The following is a 25,922-nucleotide window of genomic DNA, read 5'->3' as shown; positions in this document are numbered from 1 at the left end:
GGGTAATAACATCCATTTACTGTACTGTTCATTTTCTTCAGATACTCCGGATTATGGAGTCTATTTGGGAATGTGAATCATTAGACCTTTGCCTGTTACCCTATGGCTGCATTTCTACAGGAAACAAGATAGGTGAGTGATGAGGTATGATTGGTAAATCCATTCTGTGATAGTTGTTCTACCTCCTTATATAATAACTGGAAAATATTCTGCTTAGTTGGTTGCTTATTTGTAAAGTAGGGACAGTGGCTTACCACCCATAGCAGCATGCCATGTGACCACTATAAAGCTTGTGAGCAGGGGGGCCAAATGGATCCGTCGCTTCATGTTGTCTGCCCACTTCACCCAACATACAGTGATCACAATGACTCCTGTATGAATGCTTGTGCAGGCTATTTCATGCTTTAAAAAAGTTGTCATGCTTATTACTATGCATTAGACTTCTTGTGGATCATATTCTGTGCGGAGCAAAGCCCACCTTTGTCTCCTCCTACTACTTCTGCTCCAGCTCATGGCAGCTGCCTGCTCCGGAGGACTTACCAAGGTGTGAGGCATGATCAGCCTTCCTTATGTCACTGTATGTATGAGTGAGCTACAAGACAACTGGGAGGTAGAGAGGGAGGAGAGCAATTTTGAACTTGACCATCATTCGCAAATTAACATAAACACCTATATACACAATCCATGTAATTAAGGCTTAAATGCTTGAAATTTCATAGAGAACACCAATAGCAAAATGCAAGTCAATAAAATCAATATCTTTATTAATATTATATAAAAACAAGCACATAAATATGAAATATATAGAATGTAAAAACACCAACAATAAAAAACTCCTGGACAAAGCTGTTCTTGCGAAACGCGCGTCGGGTGTGGAAAGAGATCACCTTCTTACCTTGGTGCTGCAAGGATGTAACTGCGATATAATCCTCTTTGGATCCCTCACATAGATGGGTGTTTTATTAGTATTGTCATATATTTATTTACCTTAATAGACGTTTCACATTGATTTACTAAAGTTATATTATATAGTCATTTGCAGTAAAAACACTTATTTTACCCTTGTTTTCGTATACTTTATGCCGTCCTACTAGTCTGTATTATACAGCTAATAGTTCACAACAAATATATCCCTATATTTGGCTTTATATTTATTATTCATTCAGCTAAGGTCTTCCATTATGGCTCTATTATTCTCATGGTGATACCCCGTTTTTTTATTGCTTGTGCTTTTCCATTCTATATTTTTCCTATTTACAGTTATATGAAAAAGTTTGGGCACCCCTATTAATCTTAAGCTTAATGTTTTCTTAAAATTGGTGTTTTTGCAACAGCTATTTCAGTTTGATATATGTAGTAACTGTTGGACACAGTAATGTTTCTGCCTTGAAATGAGGTTTATTGTACTAACAGAAAATGTGCAATCTGCATTCAAACAAAATTTGACAGGTGCATAAGCATGGGCACCCTTATCATTTTCTTGTTTTAAATACTCCTACCTACTTTTTACTGACTTACTAAAGCACTTTTTTTGGTTTTGTAACCTCATTGAGCTTTGAACTTCAGAGCCAGGTGTATGCAATCATGAGAAAAGCTACTTAAAGTGGCCACTTGCAAGTTGTTCTCCTGTTTGAATCTCCTCTGAATAGTAGCATCATGGGCTCCTCAAAACAACTGTCAAATGATCTGAAAACAAAGATTATTCAACATAGTTGTTCAGGGGAAGGATACAAAAAGCTGTCTCAGAGATTTAACCTGTCAGTTTCCACTGTGAGGAACATAGTAAGGAAATGGAAGAACACAGGGACAGTTCTTGTTAAGGCCAGAAGTGGCAGGCCAAGAAAAACATCAGAAAGGCAGAGAAGAAGAATGGTGAGCTCAGTCAAGGACAATCCTCAGACCACCTCCAGAGAGCTGCAGCATCAACTTGCTGCAGATGGTGTCACTGTGCATCGGTCAACTATACAACGCACTTTGCACAAGGAGAAGCTGTATGGGAGAGTGATGTGAAAGAAGCCGTTTCTGCAAGCACGCCACAAACAGAGTCGGCTGAGGTATGCAAAAGCACATTAGGAGAAGCCAATTTCTTTTTGGAAAAAGGTCCTGTGGACTGATGAAACCAAGCTTGAGTTGTTTGGTAATACAAAAAGGCGTTATGCATGGCTTCAAAAAAACACAGCATTCCAAGAAAAACACTTGCTACCCACAGTAAAATTTGGTGGAGGTTCCATCATGCTTTGGGGCTGTGTGGCCAATGCCGGCACCGGGAATCTTGTTAAAGTTGAGGGACGCATGGATTCCACTCAGTATCAGCAGATTCTTGACAATAATGTTCAAGAATCAGTGATAAAGTTGAAGTTACGCAAGGGATGGATCTTTCAGCAAGACAATGATCCAAAACACCTCTCCAAATCTACTCAGGCATTCATGCAGAGGAACCATTACAATGTTCTGGAATGGCCATCCCAGTCCCCAGACCTGAATATCATTGAACATCTGTGGGATCATTTGAAGAGGGCTGTCCATGCTCGGCGACCATCAAACTTAACTGAACTGGAATTGTTTTGTAAAGAGGAATGGTCAAAAATACCTTCATCCAGGATCCAGGAACTCATTAAAAGCTACAGGAAGCGACTAGAGGCTGTTATTTTTGCAAAAGGAGGATCTAATAAATATTAATGTCACTTTTCTGGTGAGGTGCCCATACTTATGCACCTGTCAAATTTTGTTTGAATGCAGATTGCACATTTTCTGTTAGTACAATAAACCTCATTTCAAGGCAGAAACATTACTGTGTCCAACAGTTATTACATATATCAAACTGAAATAGCTGTTGCAAAAACACCAATTTTAAGAAAACATTAAGCTTAAGATTAATAGGGGCGCCCAAACTTTTTCATATAACTGTATATGCTTGTTTTTGTATAATATTAATAAAGATTATATTGATTTTACTGGCTTTCATTTTTACTATTGGTGTTCTCATTCACAAATTAGTACAAGTTCTTGATTACAAGAACGGCGATGTTCTGCTGAATGTATCAACATTGTTCGAAGAGTCTGATTTGACACAAACCTCCTCCACTAATACTGGGGAAATTCTGATGTGGTCTCAAAATAAGTGTCAGTGAAGTAGAGCTGGACAGTGTATGTGTAGGCGAGGGGCATCATGTGTTCATCAACAAGGTTAACAGCAATGACAAAGCGTCAGTGTCACGGGTATGTCAGAGGTGACAGACAGTCGCCCTGCAGTTGGTTGCAGGAGATCTCTACGTTTGGCATTACAGACATCTTCTTAGAGGCTGGCTGTCTCTAGGACCCAGCGGCTACCTGAGTGTACCTGGTGTGTCTGAGAGGGAGGTGCCGTCAATATTCATTACTACTTGTGAGGCTTTAGCAAGAGCAGTACTTCATCCTCTCGGAAGCTTGAGGCCACGTGCGCATTTGTCTGGAGTCGTCTAAAGCTAAGCAATCCCCCCCTTTTGTCTACCCTTGTTGTCTATAGAGTTTAGTGGAGATCGACTAGTGCTCATCTCCTCCCTTCCCTAGCCTTAGCCATACGCCAGGGAAAGTCAGGGCGAGGCACGCGTGTGGCGATTAGTGAACAGCCAATATAGGGACGGTAGTTGAGACAGGGTGACACTAGATCAGACTAGGAGGTCTCCACTCCCCCCTTTCCCTAGTGTCTGGGCTCCCTTTCCCTATTCCCTCTTTGTTGCACTTAGTCTTCCCCACACCCTGCGTGACAGTCAGGCTGACAGTGCTCTCCTATTGATAATGGCCGCTGCCACTTGAGATGGCCCTTTACTTTTGTAAGGGGATGGAGCTTATCGGTTGTGGTAAGGCTAGACGTGGTATTCATGTTCCACCCGTAATAAATTTGCGACGCAACTGAGGGTTGCTGGTGGTTCTTGGCCACATAACGTTTTTTTCTTAAGGGACTAATCATATTAGTGAAACTGCCATCTTCCGCGCATAATATTGTAGCAAACACTTATCCTCCACTGAAAAAATGAGTGTACTCCTGATCTTGACTATGTGATTAAGTGTCTATATGTGCCTCTTCTATTTATCTTCTTGTGTTGATGACGTGGTTTATATAGGTTTTACTTCTGCAGCATGCATTTATGTGTGCATATATTGTTTGTGGGATGGTGAGGTCCATATGCCAGGGGGGCTATTTTTTCCTTGTTCAGACCTGATAGATCCATACTGGTTGTTAGTGGCAATGTACAGTATGTTAAATCTGGATCTGGTGGCTGGTTTATATTAGATTCTAAAGGAATTAAACTTGTGCAGTAGAACCAATTAACCCCTATCCACAGAATAGGGGATAAATGTTTGATCACTGCTCACAAACTCTCAGCGATAGTTAGGTGATAAATGTTTTTAGCGGCATAGCCCCTTTAGGCCACGTTCACACCTTCAGTATATGGCCAGTATTTTACCACAATATTTGTAAGCCAAAACCAGGAGTGGGACAATCAGAGAAGTATAATAGAAACACGTTACCACTTCTGTATTTATCACCCTCTCGTGATTTTGGCTTACAAATACTGATGTAAAATACTGACCAAATACTGAACATGTGAACGTAGCCTTAGACCTTTGCTATGGCGCCCCTGGATTTCTATGTCCAGCCCTGGACAAAACGATGGTTGCAGCAACAGATAATATGTTGTCAAAGTGTTAGACTATTAAGAACTCTCTCATAGATGTATAAATAATTAGTGCATGGATAGCTGATTGTTTCATTTATTAATATGTAGTTCTGCCAAACTTAGCAGTTAAGGAAAAGCAGCAAAAAATAAAGGAAAGGAGAAATATTTTCCATGTTAACATCTGCGTGACATCGTGGCAAGTCAGGGATGTTCGTGGGCGGAACCGATTTTTTGGCGCCAACAAGCCGGAACCCCGAACACGAATTTGAAATGCCGAACAAATTTGCTCCACACTACTCAGAATCACTGGGATCTGTTGAAGCGTCCCAGAGTTATTACCCCATAAAGTGACACTAGTCAGAATTGAAAAAAATTGGCCTGGTCAGGAAGGTGAAAACAGGCTTTGCGGTGAAGGGGTTAAAGGAAGTCTGTCACCAGGATTTTGCTACCCAATCTGAAAGCAGTATAATGTAGGAGTAGAAACCCTGATTTCAGCTATGTGTCACTTCGGGCTCGTGCACACGACCTTATTTTAACCCCTTTCCGACCTGGTCAATATTAGTACGCACCAGGTCTTAAAGGCCAGTTCAGCGGGGGCTCCGGCGCTGAGCCCGCACTGAACCGGGCACATGTCAGCTGATTATTACAGCTGACATGTGCCCGCAACAGCCGGGGGTGGAATCGCGATCCACCCGCGGCTGTTAACCAGTTAAATGCCACTGTCAATCTCTGACAGCGGCATTTAACTCGCGATTCCGGGAAGCGCGTCCTAAGCCCCGCCCATCGGTGACCCCACCAATGGGTGGGCATGACAACCCAGGGTCTGCAGCAGACCCCTGTGGTTGTCATGTCTCAATTGCTATGAGTGCCACCTAGTGGTCAGCGCTCATAACAAGTGAGCATTTCTGCTGCATACAAGCGATCTGCTCATCGCCTGTATGCAGTAGAAGCAATCAGACAGCTGCTGCTTCTAGTCTCCTATGGAGACTATAGAAGCAAGCAGAAAGTGTAAAAAAAATGTTTTTAAAAATATAAAAAAAATAAAAAATATATAAAAGTTTAAATCACCCCCCTTTCTCCCCATTCAAAATAAAATAATTAAAAAAAAAAAACACATACACATATTTGGTATCGCCGCGTTGAGAATCGCAAGATCTATCAATATAAAAGAAGAATTAATCTGATCATGCGTAATGAGAAAAAAATTCTAAACGCCAGAATTACGTTTTTTTAGTCGCTGCAACATTGCAATAAAATGCAATAACGGGCGATCAAAACATCGGATCTACCCCAAAATGGTAGCAATAAAAACAACAGCCCGGCACGCAAAAAATAAGCCCTCACCCGGCCCCAGATCCCGAAAAATGGAGACGCTACGGGTCTCGGAAAATGGCGTCATTTTTATATTTTTTTTAGCAAACTTTGGATTTTTTTTTCACCACTTAAGTAAAAAAGAACCTATACATGTTTGGTGTCTACGAACTCGTAATGACCTGGAGAATAATTATGGCCGGTCAGTTTTAGCAGTGAGCATGGTAAAAAAAAGGACCCAAAAATAACTGTGGAATTGTATTTTTTTTGCAATTTCACCGCACTTGGAATTTTTTTTCCCGTTTTTCAGCACACAATATGGTAAAACCAGTGATGGCGTTTAAAAGCACAACTTATCCCACAAAAAATAAGCCCTCACATGGCCATATTGAACGAAAATTAAAAAAGTTGTGGCTCTGGGAAGAAGGGGAGCAAAAAATGAAAACAAAAACAGAAAGACCCAAGGTCGTTAAGGGGTTAAAAAAAAAACCAGATCGCACTCGCACAATGTTATTCAATGGAGATGAACGATTTTTTTTCACTGACTGAATCTGTGTTTGAAAAAAATGGCAGCATGCACTAATTTTTTTCTGTAAATCGGATGAGACTCTGCCTTTCAAGTGTATGGGTGCGTGAAAAAAATCGGATGCCATATGGAGGCACAGTATAGCACCTGGTTTTTCACGATATATTGCAATTCTGTAATATTGGAAACTGTAAATGGTCTTGTAAATGATTAATAGCTGCTGTAAAAAAACAGATTGCACACGGATGACAAGTAAGAAAAAAATTGTCCATCTTTTCTGGAAAAAAAACCTCCGATTTTTTTATACGGTTGTGTGAACCTGTCCTTACTGGGATGCTTGCTGCAGTTTTAATAAAATACCTGTTGTATGTGATGCAGATGTACCTTTTCTTTGAATGCTGAGCTCTGTATAACCCTGCCCCACTACTGATTGGTAGCTTTCTGCCTATGCACAGTGTACACAGAAAGCTGGCAATCTGTGGTCGGGCGGGGTTATACAGAGCTCATGAATATAAGGACTACTTGGCAGCATGATTATTAGTCCTCTAATGATAATCTCCTGCTGGTAAATAAAACAATGATTTGATAAAAAACTACAGCAAGCAGCCCAGTAAGTGATACATCGCTAGAATCAGGGTCTCTGCCCCTACATTACACTGCTCTCAGATTAGGTGGCAAAAACCTGGTGACATATTCCTTTTAATTCATGTATAGATCAATGATGTTAGTTCTCTAAATTTGCTCCCCTTTTAGGAATGATTGAAATTGTCAAAGATGCGACCACCATCGCTCAGATACAGCAGAGTACAGTTGGAAACACTGGTGCATTTAAAGATGAAGTTCTAAGTCAGTGGTTAAAAGAGAAATGTCCACTTGAAGATAAGGTATATTGTTATAATGGTTATGTAGGGGTAATCTTTGTGTGTTATGCCTGTATATTGAAATGGTTGAGACAATAGTAATTGTAGTGGCAAATTTTTATGTTAAAGGGAACCTGTCACCAGCAAGAGCTTTATTAACCTGCATATAGGGGGTTAATCTGCAGGCTATTAGCATTATTAACCTGCCTGGCTCCTGCACATACCTGAATGCTCTGGGGAAAAAATTAACTTTATTCTCACCGACAGCCTTCAGTTTCAGTCATAGGGGCGGTGCCGGTGTGGGTTCAGTTACCTGAGTGTACAAAGCGGCGGGTGACAGGTGCCCTTTAAGTCACTATCAACATCCACGGGAAAGTGTCTTCCGCGGTCACGGTGATAAGGCTCCACAATCTTTACTCCACATTTAGTAATTTTACATTAGCAAATAAATAAAAATGAACAAACAAACAAAAGGGAAAACCAGAAGGCATGAGGATAGCAACTAAAGACACATATTAAAAATAGCATGTTGTACAAATTGTAAGAATGAAGATGGCAGTAACTGTCTTCAACAAAAGTAATGGCGTGCAAAACTTATATGGAAAAAAATAAATCCTAAGCCTTAAAACTTCTGAAGAAACAGAGTAGGTAAAAAGGGAGGTTGATGGCTAATCTCAGGCTAAGCTATAACAGTGGAGATAATCGTCACCATATTAATGGACCTATATTGTTCTTGACTGAAAGGGAACCTGTCATGTCCCCAAATACTATTAACTTGCAGGTATAGGGTTAAACTGCAGGTTAAAAGTGTTCTAATGTTGTTGTTTATTTCACCCCAGAGCTGCCAGCTTTCAGTCATTATGGCGTGCCCAGATTGCTTATAGCCGTGCAGGAGGCTTCCAGGAGGAATAAAGTTCATTTTCTCCCAGTAGCCGAGCTTTCCGTGTGGTGGCTGGACAACATTAGAACGCTTTAAACTGCAGATTAACCCTATATCTGCAGGTTAATAGCATTTTGGGACATGCATGTCTCTTAATTAATAGTGACCTCAGGTTACAATGTTTTCAAAATACAAAAACCATTCCTAGATCATTGCCACACTCCGAATACAGTGCCACAAATTCTGCTGATCAGCTCCATGGTTAATTGTCTAGAAGATTCAGACAATCAGCATGACCATGTAACTAATAAAACATCTGTGTTACTCATGGGCATGTACTGATTTGCTGCCTGGTGGTGCCTCTCTGCACTGCACTATGGTGCTACATGTTCTACTTTCACAGCGCGCACAGTCACATACCGACAAGACGTGTCCGGCCTCACTCAATTCACTTGTATTGAAGGAGGCCACGCAAATCTAGTCGGCACGTGACTGCATGTTTGCAAATATACTTGCAGTCATTAACCGGCTGCTCCCTGTGCCAGCACTAGAGAATCCTGACAGCGCGCACATTGCAAACTGTGAGGGTTCACAAGTCTGCAGTCACATACAGCGACTGTAGACTTGAGTCCCACGCCTGGACAACCCTTTTAAGGGAACTTAAAGAGAATCAACCTTAAGGGAATCAATACTCTATGTTGTTGATTCTCCAGCACCAAGAGCGTGCGGTCATGTAACTGCAAGTATATTATTTGCATACTTCCAGCCACATTCCAGCTAGACATATCCAATCTCGCTCAATACACTTTCATTGAGCGAAGCCGTGCATGTCTAGTCTGCACGTGACCACATGTATGCAAATAGCATATTTTCAGTCACACACCTGCCCGTTCCCTTGCAGACTTGAGCCCTAAGCCTGGACAACCCCTTTAAGGGAACCTGCCACATGATTTGTGCTGACTTAACTACAGGCGCCATGAATTAGAGACTGGCTCTTACATTACAAACATCTTTGTTTTACTCTGAAAAACTGTGGCGTTTGAGAAAAGAAAACATAGTTTACAGCACTACTTACATACTATTAAAGTGGCTTTACAGGCTTGGGTCAAAAGTCGCTCTATATGACTGCAGAATCATGACAGCGTGCGCAATTCATTTGACGTTATGTATGGGATTTGCATACTTGCAGTCAAGTACATACTAGACATGCTCAGCTTCTCTCCATAAAAGTGAATCAAGAGAAGCCTGACGTGTCTCGTTGCCATTTGACTGCAAGTATGCAAATCGTACACATGTGGTCACATGACTGCCCTCTCACACCTCCAGTACCAGGTAATTGTGACAGCATGTGCCCCACACACTGTCAGGATTCAGCAGTCTGCAGGCACATACAACCAAGCTTGGACTGGCTCACAGGAGAACAGGTGAATCCTCCTGTTATCTCCTGTACAAGAGTGGGCCTCCATCCTCTTATATGTGTGACGTGCCCCCTGGGCCTGTGCTGTGCAGGGGGATACCCGGAGCCGGATCGCTGGGGGTTGTAGTTCTCCGTGGCGGTGACCCGGTCCGTGCCCAGGGTGGTCAAACCAGTGGCAGTCTATTGGTGTTATAAAAAGTGTCCGACTACGCCACCCGTGGATTGCGGTCAGTGGGGACCGCCGCTGCGCTGCAGACCGCTGAGGCTGATGTTATATGCGCAGCCAAGAATGGGATAATTCCCCACGGGAGGAGTATTGCCTCAGGGCAGCTAGAGTAGATGATGGTAGTGATGGTGTGAGCGTCCCAGTACTAATGGTGCTGGTGCGGCGATGAAACACAGAGACGTGTGGTTGCAGTTTCCAATGCTTTACTCACAGTTCTTTACTGGTCCTAGTCACCTCGGTACCGGCGGTGACTGCCCAAGCCGTGCTGCGTCCACCAGGCAAGGGGCTCGACCAACTCCCAGGCAATTCCAGAGCGTGGCACAGGACTCCCTTCCTTTCCTTTCTCTGGCCGTCCCCACCAGTGACCCACCTTTGTCCAGCTTCCTCGGGCCTTCTGTCGGCGAAACCTCTCTCCGGTTTCCCTGACCCTATGTGGTATGCTTTCCTGGTGGATGTAGTGAGGGGTCGCACCAAGATGTGGTCACAACCTCCGGTTTTGGCTGAGGATTAGTCGCCTCCACCAATTTGGGTTCCGGTACCCTGCTCTGCCAACCCTTCACCCTGTATCTCCTGGGCATATGGGGTTCCTTCTGTCCTCGTGTCTCTGGGCCTTTCTCTGTGTTTCTGTTCCTTGCTTCCTTTCTTACTGTCCTTTCTGTTCATTCTCCTTTCTCTCTCTCTCAGGCTCCAGCCTCCTGACAAGGCCTGCCTGCGGAGCAGAGCCCATGCAGGGGCTCTGCTTCCTGTCTTCTCCTCTCACTCTTAGCTTCTTCTCTGCACTGCACACCGTTCTAAGATCGTGCCCACCTTATATACCTCCTTCTAAAACCCGAGCCCAGGTGACTAGCAACCAATGGGCTCCTACCTATGCCCAGAGACCCACCCCTATCTGCTCCTACACCACTGGGTTTTCCTCCCCCTCCCCACTCCAGCCAGGAACAGATGCTGTCGTGCCTGCACTTCTGTCTAGTGGGAGCACCGTTGAGCTATCCCTCGGAAATGGGGTGTGTGTGGTGCATGCAGCTTACTGAGTCCTGGTCCACACTCCATCCTTACCCGGGAGTGGAATATCACACCTCTGGTTTGAGGTGCAATACCCCTGTAGCAGACGAGCCCTCGGGGTGCTACATTCCCCCCTGGTAAATCACAGCACGTCCTCGGGCTGGAAGAGAATAAAACAATTTTCAACATACAAAATTTTTAGAATGCATTCGCATATAAGACATTTAACCAAAAACTCATCCCTTTATGGGAGGTACTCTTTTCTTTCCAACGTTACTGGTATAAACATTATAAGACTTTCTTCACACACACATAAAATACCATAAACTCTTTTAGCAGCATATAAAACTTTTTCAGTATAATACATTCTTAAGTAAAACATTTTTTTTTTTTTTTTTTTTTCAAAAAAACACATTCTTGAGTTCTGGCCGCCGTGCAACTTGCGACCAGGTGTTCTTTCTTCTTAGGGGAATGGCTGCTCTCAGTCCCCAGCCAGATTAGGAAAAAGGGATGGCTGTTCTCAGTCCCCAGCCAGATAAGGGATATAGGGGGTAACTTCTACACAGTTCTATATCAGTCCCAAAGGGGACCACACTCCACTCAGCAACAGTTTCTATACCCTTACAGGTAACTATATACAGTTCCATTTACCGTTCATTAGTAACGGTGTCCTCCTGATGCTCCTTCCTCGTAATCTTCAGACCCGTCCGGGTCCTCTTGGCTTTCCTCGTACTGGTGGTACTGCAGCTCTTCCTCGGTTAGTCGGTTGACGTGGAGGGCGTACAGTCCTTTTGCGCCTGGGGAGTTCAGGCCTTGCGACCGGGCCTGGAGAGGGTCGCCGTTGATGACGCCCGGGGTCAGAGGGTGCGACTTTGGGCCTGGGCACGGGCTGGTGGTGGCGGTGCCCAGGGCTGGAGGGCTCGGCTACAGGGCTTGTTGCGGGGTCTGGAGCAGGTCGGTGTTTGCAGCGCCCGGGATCGGCGGCTCCACCAGGGGGCCCGGGAGCAGGCTGACGCTGGCAGCGTCCGGGACAGGGAGACTCCTCTTACCTGCTCCCGCGACCGCTCCTGCATCACGCGTCTTCTCCTGGCGCTGGTCGGGGCCCGCGACGGCTGGGGCACTGCCGATGCTGGGCAGCTTGGTCTGCTGCCGGTCCGCCATCTTGCTCTCCGTTCCTGGTGTCCTCCTCCCCCCTGGTGGACCGTGGCCTACCTTGCGTTGATCTTCCTCCGTAGGCCGCGGCTCCGCAGTCGATCGTCGGGGTTGAGGACCTTGCGTCGCGCTCCTGTGACGTCAGCGTCGCTCCCTCTCCCTTCCAGGACCTTACGCAGCGTCGGTGCGTGGGGCGGAGCTTCAGATCTCGCGCGCTTTCGGCGTCCACGCTCCTCTTCTTCCCGCGCGGCGTCCCGAAGATGGCGCCCGATGGCGGGAAAACGACTGCGGATGGTGGGAAGATGGCAGGAAACGACCTAAGATGGCTTCCGATGGCGGGAAACAGTCCAAGATGGCGTCTGATGGTGGGAATCGGCTCCGGATGGCGGGAAACGACTCCGGACGGAGGGAAACTTCGGGAAATGGCGGGAGACTTCTTTTCAAGGTACATGCACAATCTTCTTCAGGCACGCAATACCCGCTTGTGGCGGGTTGTGTCAAGATCCTGCCGACTACGCCAAAGTTGACTTGCCCCCTGGGCCTGTGCTGTGCAGGGGGATACCCGGAGCCGGATCGCTGGGGGTTGTAGTTCTCCGTGGCGGTGACCATGGTCCGTGCCCAGGGTGGTCAAACCAGTGGCAGTCTATTGGTGTTATAAAAAGTGTCCGACTACGCCACCCGTGGATTGCGGTCAGTGGGGACCGCCGCTGCGCTGCAGACCGCTGAGGCTGATGTTATATGCGCAGCCAAGAATGGGATAACTCCCCACAGGAGGAGTATTGCCTCAGGGCAGCTAGAGTAGATGATGGTAGTGATGGTGTGAGCGTCCCAGTACTAATGGTGCTGGTGCGGCGATGAAACACAGAGACGTGTGGTTGCAGTTTCCAATGCTTTACTCACAGTTCTTTACTGGTCCTAGTCACCTCGGTACCGGCGGTGACTGCCCAAGCCGTGCTGCGTCCACCAGGCAAGGGGCTCGACCAACTCCCAGGCAATTCCAGAGCGTGGCACAGGACTCCCTTCCTTTCCTTTCTCTGGCCATCCCCACCAGTGACCCACCTTTGTCCAGCTTCCTCAGGCCTTCTGTCGGCGAAACCTCTCTCCGGTTTCCCTGAGCCTATGTGGTATGCTTTCCTGGTGGATGTAGTGAGGGGTCGCACCAAGATGTGGTCACAACCTCCGGTTTTGGCTGAGGATTAGTCGCCTCCACCAATTTGGGTTCCGGTACCCTGCTCTGCCAACCCTTCACCCTGTATCTCCTGGGCATATGGGGTTCCTTCTGTCCTCGTGTCTCTGGGCCTTTCTCTGTGTTTCTGTTCCTTGCTTCCTTTCTTACTGTCCTTTCTGTTCATTCTCCTTTCTCTCTCTCTCAGGCTCCAGCCTCCTGACAAGGCCTGCCTGCGGAGCAGAGCCCATGCAGGGGCTCTGCTTCCTGTCTTCTCCTCTCACTCTTAGCTTCTTCTCTGCACTGCACACCGTTCTAAGATCATGCCCACCTTATATACCTCCTTCTAACACCCGAGCCCAGGTGACTAGCAACCAATGGGCTCCTACCTATGCCCAGAGACCCACCCCTATCTGCTCCTACACCACTGGGTTTTCCTCCCCCTCCCCACTCCAGCCAGGGACAGATGCTGTCGTGCCTGCACTTCTGTCTAGTGGGAGCACCGTTGATCTGTCCCTCGGAAATGGGGTGTGTGTGGTGCATGCAGTTTACTGAGTCCTGGTCCATACTCCATCCTTACCCGGGAGTGGAATATCACACCTCTGGTTTGAGGTGCAATACCCCTGTAGCAGCCGAGCCCTCGGGGTGCTACATGTGCAGTACTTGACACAATGTACATGAATCACTATGTACAGACAAAGGCAGCATCTTATTCATTTAACAATCTACCCAGGTCATTGTTATATAAATTTGTGATTAAGGATAATGTCACATTTGAATGAAGCTGAAAAGTGAAGGGCTGGAGTTGGTTACTGGTGGGCTCTTGGCACCCCAGTCCAATACTGCATACACCCCTTACATTTTCTTTAGAATCCCTTTGACACAAGATGCTAATTTTCTAAAAGCATTTTAGAAATGTAAATATCTACATTGACTGAAGCTGTGCGTTCCTGTTGACCTAACGCTACAATTTCACTTCCTAATAGCTGAATGCGGCAGTGGAGAGGTTCGTTTATTCCTGTGCTGGATACTGTGTAGCAACTTTTGTACTTGGAATTGGGGACAGACACAATGACAATATCATGGTAACTGAAACAGGTAAGATCAGAGCTCGTACATCATTAATTTTCTGGTATTTTGTGCTAGAGTTTAAGCAGGTTTCAAAAATAAAAATGACATATAATAGACCACAAACACACTTTGTATTTTTTAAGTGAACATGAACTGGATGTGTCATTTTTTTTACTTCCAACACAGAATTGCTTTAAATATTTAATCTCCACTAAAATATTTAGCAACTCATAATGGCTCAGTGGCATGGGAAATGAAAATGGATTAGAGTTAAGCCCAGAGTGTTCTCTATTCACATCCCCTAAATATCATTATGAAATTTACTGGTGTAAACCAGAACATTATTCTAGAAACATCAGTTCATGTCTGGTACTGTAAGTGATATGTACTGTGTATGTATGTATGTACAGTGCCGGCAAAAAAAAAGCTTTACAAATTCAACGAAACCACAAAATCTTAACGTTCAAGTGCTTTATTGTGGATATTTCGTTGCAATTAGTATTTTAATTAATTAGTATTGATATTTACATTTTACTAAGCCAGTTTTGCTATTATATCGTTTTGATTATCTCCTTCATTGTGTGCAGTTTTAAGAAGTGAAATCATGATGCGGATTTTACACGTAAAGTTTTTTTTTTACTGCACAAATGTAAAGATTTTCTTTGCAGGCACTGTATATATATAACTCAATCACTCTATCTAGAACACTTTACAACATGCCATAAGTATACAACATGTAGCTGCCCTTCTTTCCAGGTGTATACTGACTCCCGATCCCAACCTTGCATAACTAGACTCACATTATCATGAATGTATAGACACAACATCAAAGTCAAATAGAGCAACGTTATAGTTGGGTAAAAGCAAAGAAAAGCCCCATTCACATTAGATGACTGTTGGACGAACGATGCTTACACCAATCGGCCGACAGCTATCTTGGCTGGCTGCCCCATACACATGGCTGATATTAGTGTAATGTGTATGGGGGCTTAAAGAAGATGTCCCCTACTTGGGCAACTCCTTGAAGGCCCCACGCTTGGCCCCAATAAAATAAAAAAGCTTTTACTCACCTCCCGTGCTGGCGCCGTTCCCGCTGTGTTGGCACTCGCTCTCCCCGGTGCTGTTATTGTGATACGTGACCCCAGCACCCAATCAGCGCTGAAGTCATTGTCCCCTCCTCCTGTTGAATTGAACATGAAGAGGAAGTCTCAGATCAGCTGCAGCCCGGACTCCCTCTTCATGTTCGATATGCCCAAAGGCGGAGATAGTGACACCAGCGCTGATTGGGCGCCGGGGTCACGTGTCACAACAACCGCATGGGAGCCCGAGACCGCAAGTGCTGACACCGCTGGAATGGTGCCGGCACGGGAGGTAAGCATAGGCTTTTTTATTTTATCGGGCCAAACATTTAGATCAAGAAGGGGTTGTTCAAGTAGTGGACAACCCTTTTCAGGATATAAGAAGATAGAAATACAAGAAAATGTTCTTACCTGTTCCATCTTTTTGATCTTAGGTAATTTATTCCATATTGATTTTGGACACATCCTTGGGAACTATAAAAGCTTTCTGGGCATTAACAAGGAAAGGGTACCATTTGTTCTAACACCAGATTTTTTACATGTGATGGGAACCTCAGGAAAGAAAACAAGTGTATACTTTCTGAAATTCCAGGTATATTTATTTTATATGTAATATTTTCAGTTCGAACACACATTGAATTCAGTGAATTATGACACAAGCCAAATGTATAAGCAATGCTGAAATAATAAGGCATTTATGTCTTCTGGTACAAAAACACATAGTTTCATTCATTTTTATTCTGATTGATATCTGCACGTATTCATCTACCCAATTATAGAGATACTGTATTTTAGAAATGCATTTTAAAAGCATGTGGTTTCCCTAATTTTACAATCACATACTTGATGATGGAGCGGCGTGGCTTGAATTTAAATGCTGTTGGCTCAAGCTAGACTCTCAGGCAACGTAATGTAACAAAGCATTTCTGAAGAGGAAAATTACATTAAAGAGGTTGTCCGATCCCTGTAATGGCTTTTATAAATAGCTATCTTTAAGCCCTAATCACGCTTGTAATTTACTTTATTCTAAAATTCCCTACCATTCTCCCTATCCTACTATTCCCTATATGTGTTTTTTTACTTTATTTCTTGTGATGTTTCGTTTGAGGGGAGTCTCAAATGCAACGCCACAGGAAGATGGCCCTGCAGTTACTTCCCCATAGCTTCTATCACCCCTACTGAAACAGCACGTTATCAGAAACTAAGAAGAACCGTGTGACAGGAGGGAAAAAAAAGACTTTCTGCACAGTCAGCAAGAAGAATATTTATATTTCCAGCAACAGACCTCCATGCTTAGTCAGCTGAGGAGAAGATTATTATTATTTCTTCTCCTGTCACACACTTCTCCACCAGCACTGGTATGTGTACCCTCGTCTTCTGACAATTGAAACATGTCTCAGAAGCAATGTTTCTTTAGACTGCAGCCTGTACTGCCACATAACTTGGACGAGCTGCCAGTTTAATTACTTGAGGGGCCATTATTTTACATTCTTAGACAACCTTTTAAGGCTGTGTGCCCACTATGCGTTTTTTAAGCGTTTCCACAGCGGCAATTCCGCTGCAGAAACGCTTAAAAAACGCTTGGTAGAAGGCCTGCCATGTTCCCCAATGATAATCCGCATGTGCTGTGCACATGCTGCGGAAATCATTGCGGAAAAATCCGCAGCACTACCAATTATTTTGTGGAATCGCGGCTTTTTCGCCGCCATTGAATTGCATTGGACCGCATGATATCCGCATCATTGCATCTACACATGCGGATATCATGCGGATTCAATGTGCGGATGGTACCTGGGTCTGGAGAAGAGGAGACTCTCCTCCAGACCCAGGTACCATAGTACCTGTAAAAAAAAGAATAAAATAAAAAATATACATTATACTTACCTTCTGATGGCCCCCGGTCTCCATAGCGATGCGTCCTGGCTTGCCGGCAGCTCGCGGTGGACTAAAAGGACCTGCCGTGATGTCATTTAGTCATGTGACGGGTCACGCAACCGCTGACGTCTAAATGACGTCACCGCACTTCCTTTTAGTCCACTGCGAGCTGCCGGCAAGCCAGGACGCATCGCTATGGAGACCGGGGGCCATCAGAAGGTAAGTATAATATGTATTTTTTACCATTCTTTCGGTCACACTATATAAATTCATGCCGGTTGCATGGATTTATATAGTGTGACCAAGTTGTCAAGCACTTTCCAAGTGATGCTAAAATCTCTTGGAAAGCGCTTGTCAACCTGCATGCAGAAATGCATGTGAAGAACGCTTCACATCCGCATGTCCCTGGCAGGAAAACGCATGTATAATCCGCATGTACAATCCGCATGTACAATCCGCATGCGTTTTTTCTGCCAGGGAGATGCAGAAACGTTCAGGAAAAATCCGGAGCATTTCTACATTGTGGGCACATAGCCTTAGGGTGGATTGGAATGCCTCAAATATGCAATAAAGGAGGCTACATAGAAGAATTATCTAACTGGGAGGTACAGTAATGATGGCAGGCACTAGCATTTTTGCTAACTCAATGTTGAGAAAGGAGTGGATTGTAGAAACGCAAGAACTTGAGAGACTGGGGAAAATGTGGTGCTGTTAGCAATAAATAGTAGGGTCTTCAGAAGGGGTTGAAGGAGATGGTGAAAAGATAATTAATTCTGTTTTGCCAAGTTAAGTTTTAGAAAGTGAGTGGAAAAAAAGGAGGATATACTTGCTAAACACTTTGGAATTCTGGAAAACAAGTGGTAAAATTAGGCCCAGAGAGGTAAATTTGAATGTCATCAGCGTAAAAGTAGGGTCAAAGGACACCAACAGATAGGGGATAGGGCTATGTGTGCACGAAGCTATTTTAATGCGTTTTTGCAGCGTATTTTCGCTGCGAAAACGCAGCGGAAATGCATTAAAATCGCTTGTAATAGGTCTGCCATTTACTGCAATGCAAATCCGCATGTGCTGTGCACATCATGCAGAAATTTCCGCTGCAAATTCACATTGCTGTAAAACCCGCAGCAAGACCAATTCTAGTGCGATTTTGCTGCGAAATCGCCTCCATTGACTTGCATTGGATCGCATAAGATCCGCATGACTACATGTAGTCATGCGTATCTTATGCGATTAATGCGCGGATGGTACCCGGGTCTGGAGAAGAGGAGACTCTCCTCCAGACCCGGGTACCATAGTACCTGTAAGTAAAAAAAGAATTAAAATAAAAAATAACCTTATACTCACCTTATGATGGTCCCCGCTCTGCTCCCGGCGTCGCTGCTGGCTCCGTGGCGGGTACCGGTAATGTAAAAGGCCCTTCCATGACATCAGCGGTCATGTGACAGGTCACGTGACCGCTGACATTGGCGGTTGCGTGACCTGTCACATGACTGCTGACATCATGGAAGGTCCTTTTACATTACCGGTACCCGCCACGGAGCCAGCAGCGACACCGGGAGCAGAGGGGGGACCATCAGAAGATGAGTATAAGGTTATTTTTTATTTTTTACGTTCTAATTCTTTTTTTTTTTAACATTATGTTGATCACACAATATAAATCCATGCCGGTTGCATGGATTTATATTGTGTGACCAACTTTCAAGCACTTTTCCAAGTGATGCTAAAATCGCTTGGAAAAGCGCTTGACAAAAGCATGTGAAATCGCATGCTAAAAACGCTTGACAAATGCTTGTCCCTGGCTGAAAAAACGCATGTACAATCCGCATGTACAATCCGCATGCGTTTCTTCTGCCAGGGAGATGCAGAAATGTTCAGGAAAAATCCGGAGCATTTCTGCATCGTGGGCACATAGCCTAAGATCAGGAGTTGGTTTAGTATGGCATACATTTATGTACGGTGTGTAAATACTTTTATGCCCAAAAATGACAAAAGTATTCTCGGAGTGATACCTTTACTGGCTAACCAGAAAAGTTAGCCAGTATAGGTAATTTCTGGTTAGACAATAAAGGTATCACTCCGAGAATACTTTTGTCATTTTTGGGCATAAAAGTATTTACATCGATTTTTCTGGCCAACTCGGTACCACAATATAACTTTGTATTGTACTTCATGTACGGTGTGTGAATGGGAGACACTAATTGAGGTATGAGGAGGTCTAGGAGAGGGCTAAATCCATAATTCAAAGGGATGAGATTGTAGAAAGTGGTGAACTGTATCAAAGGCAGAGGACAGAAAACAGAATGTAGATTAGAGCTGGTCAAATAGAGATTTGGATTAGAGGTGGGAAGGAAGGTCTAGATAAACATGTTGTTCAAAGAATTTAGAAGCAAGGAGGACGGTGGAGGGATTGCTTCTTAAGAAAGCATGTGATGGTTGCATTCTTAAAAGACAACTGGAAGATGTCAGAAGTAACGATAGGTTCAAGAGATGTGTAAAGGCTGAGGGAAAAACATAGTAAGGTTAGGGATGAGATGGAATGTGATGTAATGTTGTCTACTGCACAGGTGGTGAGGAGCAATTTGGAGAAGCAGATTATGGGTGGAAAACACTAGGCAGCTGTGTAGAAGGGTTATTGAAGCTATCTCCTCTTGAAATACATTGTGAAGCTCTAAATTGTGATGAGGGGTGTCAGTGCAGGCACAGGGGGGAACAGATTAGTAGTGAAAAGCTGTTTGGGTTGTTTATTTTCATGCACACTTTCCCGTAAGACCTAGGTCATGTCCCTTTGGTAAGCGAGTTTAAAAAGGTGCTTGAAATACTTAAAGTGAAGCTATAGTCAGAAAAAAAAGGCTTTTTTATAAATCAGGTTTTTATGTTAAATGTATTTTTTGGGGGCAATTTTTTTTCCATATCACAATCTGTATTAAAAATAAAAATAGAATACTTGCAATTTTCACACTGGCCACTGGGGATTTCTTACACACTAATTTCCTGTTTCACATACATTAGCCATAATGAACAGACTCTGACCGTATCATTTGTATTGAAGCATCTAATGAGCATGTAGAAAGTCCATAGTGAAGGGAGAGCAGGGGAGCTGTGACATCGCCTATTGTGAATGGTGGGTCTTGTGCTTCATGCTGTGTGTAGTGGTGTTACGTCTATACCTGATCATTGTAATTCTGCCTTTGCGGAAAAGGAGCCTGGCTGAAAACCCCTTCAAACAGGAAGTATGGACCCTATTCATTATTACACTTGCACCTTTTTTTGTCTAATTTTTGACGTTTTCACCCATTTTTCATTTACACTTTAATCTTTTTATTTGCACATTTTTTTAAGTCTATTTTTTATGTATTCACTTGTTTTTTATATTCGTCAAATGTTTGGGTTTGTGGTTTTAAGATGTTTTCAGCTAATTCATCCGTTGCATTATTTTAAAAGTTACAACATTCTTTGCGCAATTATACTCGTGTGCCCCTGTAGTGACTTTATCTATGCTTGAAATTTTTGTGCAAATTTTTTGACATTATAGTGGAACATGTGACTTTTTGAGCTAATAAGTCACAAAACCAATTAAAGACAAAAATAAAGAGCATTTTCAATTTATGCAAAATCCATGAACTATATTTGCCATTTTGAAATATTTAGCAGAAAAAAAATTCATTGAATACCTCAAGACAAAAAAAAGTAACCTATAAATATAAATGATGAATCAGGCTCGAAGGCTCCGATTCATCAAAGTATTTTTGACAGAAATCTGGAGTAAAACACTTTGATAAGTCGAAAAATGTTTGCGCAACTCGAGGTAAGGCAAAAAAGTTGCAACTTTTGGTGTATGGGTGCGTAACACTACAGCTCATCTAGTTTATGACAAGCTGTAACACTACTGCTCATCTAGTTCATGACAAGCTGTGGTGCACCTTACTCCAGAAATCTTACTCAAGTTCAAATTGGAGTAAGATTCATGGCGAGGTTCACACAGAGACACACTCCACTTTTCAGACACACCTTATGCCTCTTAATGAATCATGCGCCTCTCATTTTGGCAAGCACCCTCATCAAGAGAGGTGTTGTTCAAACCAGTATTGATGAATCGGGCCTATGAGACTAAAAAAGCCATAGTGGCTACTGTGAAAATTGCAAGATTACAAATTTTCTTTTTTTTTTATGGTTGAATTTATGGTTGAAGTTTTATTAGGAGACATATATACCGTAATCAAGCAAATGTGGCAATAAATGTTGAATAAAGTGTGTACATATTATGACAAACCAATACAGATCATTATCAGTGGTCTAGTAGCCAAAAGTACAGTATGTAAGGCAAATATATAAAGTCACCCAAAAACTGGTATCAGTTGTACAATAATCACCCACAATGCAATGATGCAATATTTCTAGTAGTAAGGGATTATTCAAACAATTTCTAACAAAACAAACACATTAACTTAAAGGAAGAAAAACATAAAGAGAGTAAAATGTGAAAAGGAAGGGAGGGATTGGAAGAAGGAGACAGAGGTATCACCACACACCTCCACAAAGGCCTGCGCATAAATGTCATACATTTGCATGATACCCATTATGGGATTGTCAACCATGTTTGAAATTGTGGTGAGTTCCAAAACAAGGACCAACTGACTCAGGTATTAGATAAATGATCATAAGAATTGTGGTCTGTTGCCATTACCTTTTCCATACGTCTTCTGTCATTTAACCTCTCCATGACATCCGCCGTACATGTACAGCGCAAGTTGGAAGCGGGTTCATGGAGCAGGCTCACAGGGTGAGCCCGGCCCATACCTGGCAGTTGATGGCATTGTGTTACGGCCAGGACATGCCTCTAACAATCTTGGGTGGAGCGGAACTCCACTCGCGATAGTTAACCTCTTAAATGCCGTTGTCAAACTCTGATAGCGGAATTTAACACCCGCCAGCATGGGGCCTCGTCATTCCATGCGCCTATCAGTGCGCCCATGATGTGATAGCGGGTTTGCCAATGGGTTGGTATGGCAGCTAGGGGCCTGATGAAGACCTCTGTGCTTGTCATTACAGAGCTCCTCTGAAACCCTTCTTGTGGCCGGGCTTCAAAGGAGACCGTGATTTTTGCTATATTCAGCTAAGGGGACCAACAAGAACAGTGAAAAGTAAAAAGAAAATTAAAAAAAAAAGTGAAAAAAGTAAAAAAACAACAACAAAAGTTCATCAAATCATCCCCCTTTTGCCCCATTAAAAATAAAGATATAAAAAAAATTTAAAAAATACACATATGCGGTGTCTCCGCTTTCAGAAATGTCTGATCTTATCAAAATATAAAAATACTTGACCTGATTGATAAACACTGTAAATAGAAAAAATTAAGAATGCCAAAATTACTTTTTTTTTGGTTGCTGCAATTCCACAAAAAATGCTGTAAAGCGATCAAAATGTCACTTCTATCCTAAAATGGCACTAATAAAAACGTCGTCAGAAAAATTAAGACTTTACAGGTCTCGGAAAATGGCGACACAACCCAAAAAAATTTTGGGGACAAACTTTTGGGGACTATTTTTTTTAAATTATTAACTAATTAATAACTAATAGAAAAAAAATTGGGGACTATTTTTTTTTTCATATTTGGAATCGTCATAATCGTACTGATAAGCAGAATCATATTGCAAGGTAATTTTACCACAAAATGTACACCGTAAAGACAATTCCCAGAAAACAATGTCAGAATTCCTTTTTTGTTTCTCAAATACACTGGGGTAAAATGAATGGTATCATTCAAAAGTACAACTTGTCCCGCAAAAAAACAAGCCCTCGAATGTCTATGTGAACAGAAAATAAAAGAGTTATGGCTCTGGGAAGAAGGTGAGGAAAAAACTAAAACGGAACATGGAAATTGGCCCTGTCGTGAAGGGGTTAAATACTATATAAACTCAAGTTTAGAAGGAATCATGCAGGATTTCCTATGATGAGGGATGAGGCAACTTGCACTAATTTAGTTTTTTATATATATATATATATATATATACAGTACAGACCAAAAGTTTGGACACACCTTCTCATTTAAAGATTTTTCTGTATTTTCATGACTATGAAAATTGTACATTCACACTGAAGGCATCAAAACTATGAATTAACACATGTGGAATTATATATTTAAAAAAAAGTGTGAAACAACTGAAAATATGTATTATATTCTAAGTTCTTCAAAGTAGCCACCTTTTGCTTTGATGACTGCTTTGCACACTCTTGGCATTCTCTTGATGAGCTTCAAGAGGTAGTCACCGGAAATGGTTTTCACTTCACAGGTGTGCCCTGTCAGGTTTAATAAGTGGGATTTCTTGCCTTATAAATGGGGTTGGGACCATCAGTTGTGTTGTGCAGAAGGCAGGTGGATACACAGCTGATAGTCCTACTGAATAGACTGTTAGAATTTGTATTATGGCAAGAAAAAAGCAGCTAAGTAAAGAAAAACGAGTGGCCATCATTACTTTAAGAAATGAAGGTCAGTCAGTCCGAAAAATTGGGAAAACTTTGAAAGTGTCCCCAAGTGCAGTTGTAAAAACCATCAAGCGCTACAAAGAAACTGGTTCACATGAGGACCGCCCCAGGAAAAGAAGACCAAGAGTCACCTCTGCTTCTGAGGATAAGTTTATCCGAGTCACCAGCCTCAGAAATCGCAGGTTAACAGCAGCTCAGATTAGAGACCAGGTCAATGCCCCACAGAGTTCTAGCAGCAGACACATCTCTTCAGCAACTGTTAAGAGGAGACTTTGTGCAGCAGGCCTTCATGGTAAAATAGCTGCTAGGAAACCACTGCTAAGGACAGGCAACAAGCAGAAGAGACTTGTTTGGGCTAAAGAACACAAGGAATGGAAATTAGACCAGTGGAAATCTGTGCTTTGGTCTCATGAGTCCAAATTTGAGATCTTTGGTTCCAACCACTGTGTCTTTGTGCGACGCAGAAAAGGTGAACAGATGGACTCTACATGCCTGGTTCCCACCGTGAAGCATGGAGGAGGGGGTGTGATGGTGTGGGGGTGCTTTGCTGGTGACACTGTTGAAGATTTATTCAAAATTGAAGGCATACTGAACCAGCATGGCTACCACAGCATCTTGCAGCGGCATGCTATTCCATCCGGTTTGTGTTTAGTTGGACCATCATTTATTTTTCAGCAGGACAATGACCCCAAACACACCTCCAGGCTGTGTAAGGCCTATTTGACCAAGAAGGAGAGTGATGGGGTGCTACGCCAGATGACCTGGCCTCCACAGTCACCAGACCTGAACCCAATCGAGATGGTTTGGGGTGAGCTGGACCATAGAGTGAAGGCAAAAGGGCCAACAAGTGCTAAGCATCTCTGGGAACTTCTTCAAGATTGTTGGAAGACCATTTTCGGTGACTACCTCTTGAAGCTCATCAAAAGAATGCCAAGAGTGTGCAAAGCAGTCATCAAAGCAAAAGGTGGCTACTTTGAAGAACCTAGAATATAAGACATATTTTCAGTTGTTTCACACTTTTTTGTTAAGTATATAATTCCACATGTGTTAATTCATAGTTTTGATGCCTTCAGTGTGAATGTACAATTTTCATAGTCTTGAAAATACAGAAAAATCTTTAAATGAGAAGGTGTGTCCAAACTTTTGGTCTTTACTGTATATATTTTATTTATTTATTTTTTTAAATGTAACATAAAACACAGATCTAAACAATATGTAATTTTCTTCCTTTTGATGTAATTGAAGGCACATACCCTGGTTTTTCAAGGTAAATTGTGCCTAAGTTGGTGTATTTGGCTTAGTAAACCTCTTCCACAGTTTTTTAATTCCATTATCATTTGGGGTATTTACATGTGTAGGAGACAACTTTAAGTATAACATAATGCAGTTGTTTGAATTATTATGCTAACTGAATGTATACCTTTTTATTTCCAGGATGTATGTGTAAAAGCCTATTTAGCGCTGCGCCATCATACAAACCTTATGATAATCCTGTTCTCCATGATGCTTATGACAGGCATGCCTCAGTTAACAAGTAAAGAAGACATTGAGTATATTCGAGAGTCATTGACTGTTGGAAAAAATGAAGACAATGCTAAAAAACATTTTCTTGACCAAATAGAGGTTTGCAGAGATAAAGGCTGGACTGTGCAGTTCAACTGGTTCCTTCATCTCGTTCTAGGTATTAAACAAGGAGTCGAGAAGCATTCTGCTTAAATTAACACACAATAACCATTTCATAATTTGTGCTGATCAATCATTGCTTTATGTTAATCTATTTCTTGACAGTTCTACAAAATCAAATAGTTGTATGCTGACGTGTAATAAAAACAAGCACTTTCCAAAGAGCCTCCATTTTTATTTACCCATAAGGATATATTCTCAAGGTGGGACTAAAAGCAGTTTGGAGTTTAAAGGCGTTTTCCAACCTTGGGGAAAATTGCAAGATTGAGAAGCAGATAAACATCAAATAACATACTTACAATCACGTGTTGATTGCGCAAACCAGTAAGTGAAGCCGAATTCTAACCTTGCCTTATATTACACACTATTAGTAATCCGCAAGCTGCAGTGCTTGCCAAAAATTTTCCCCAGGCTGGACAACTGAGGTTTAGTTGCAAAGATGCATGGGCATCAGGGCCATACATATCATTGATGCAACCTGTGGAGCTGCACAGGGGCACAAGAGGGGAGGGGGGCACTACCAACTCCAAA

The 25,922-nt window shown here is 42.9% G+C and overlaps 1 protein-coding gene across 6 annotated transcripts in view; it reads left to right on the top strand.

Annotated features, from left to right (window-relative positions):
• Positions 1 to 25,528, top strand: part of PIK3CG (phosphatidylinositol-4,5-bisphosphate 3-kinase catalytic subunit gamma) — a 64,620-nt gene extending 39,092 nt beyond the window's left edge. For 5 of the 6 annotated variants that reach the window (XM_073652223.1, XM_073652219.1, XM_073652221.1 and 2 more), the window contains 5 exons: positions 42 to 132; positions 7,252 to 7,382; positions 14,187 to 14,298; positions 15,785 to 15,942; positions 25,143 to 25,528. In XM_073652223.1, the coding sequence (XP_073508324.1) occupies positions 42 to 132; positions 7,252 to 7,382; positions 14,187 to 14,298; positions 15,785 to 15,942; positions 25,143 to 25,424 (774 nt within the window). In that variant the 3' untranslated portion in view covers positions 25,425 to 25,528. Of the gene's footprint in view, positions 1 to 41; positions 133 to 7,251; positions 7,383 to 14,186; positions 14,299 to 15,784; positions 15,943 to 21,676; positions 21,793 to 25,142 lie in introns of those variants that run through there. The other variant, XM_073652224.1, reaches the window with a different exon arrangement.
• The last annotated feature ends 394 nt before the right edge of the window (positions 25,529 to 25,922 follow it).

This window comes from Phyllobates terribilis, unplaced genomic scaffold (assembly GCF_046119375.1).
Source record: "Phyllobates terribilis strain yellow unplaced genomic scaffold, ASM4611937v1 Scaffold_11__3_contigs__length_659146591, whole genome shotgun sequence".
Taxonomy (NCBI): domain Eukaryota; kingdom Metazoa; phylum Chordata; class Amphibia; order Anura; family Dendrobatidae; genus Phyllobates; species Phyllobates terribilis.
This window is presented reverse-complemented; position numbering and strand designations above follow the sequence as displayed.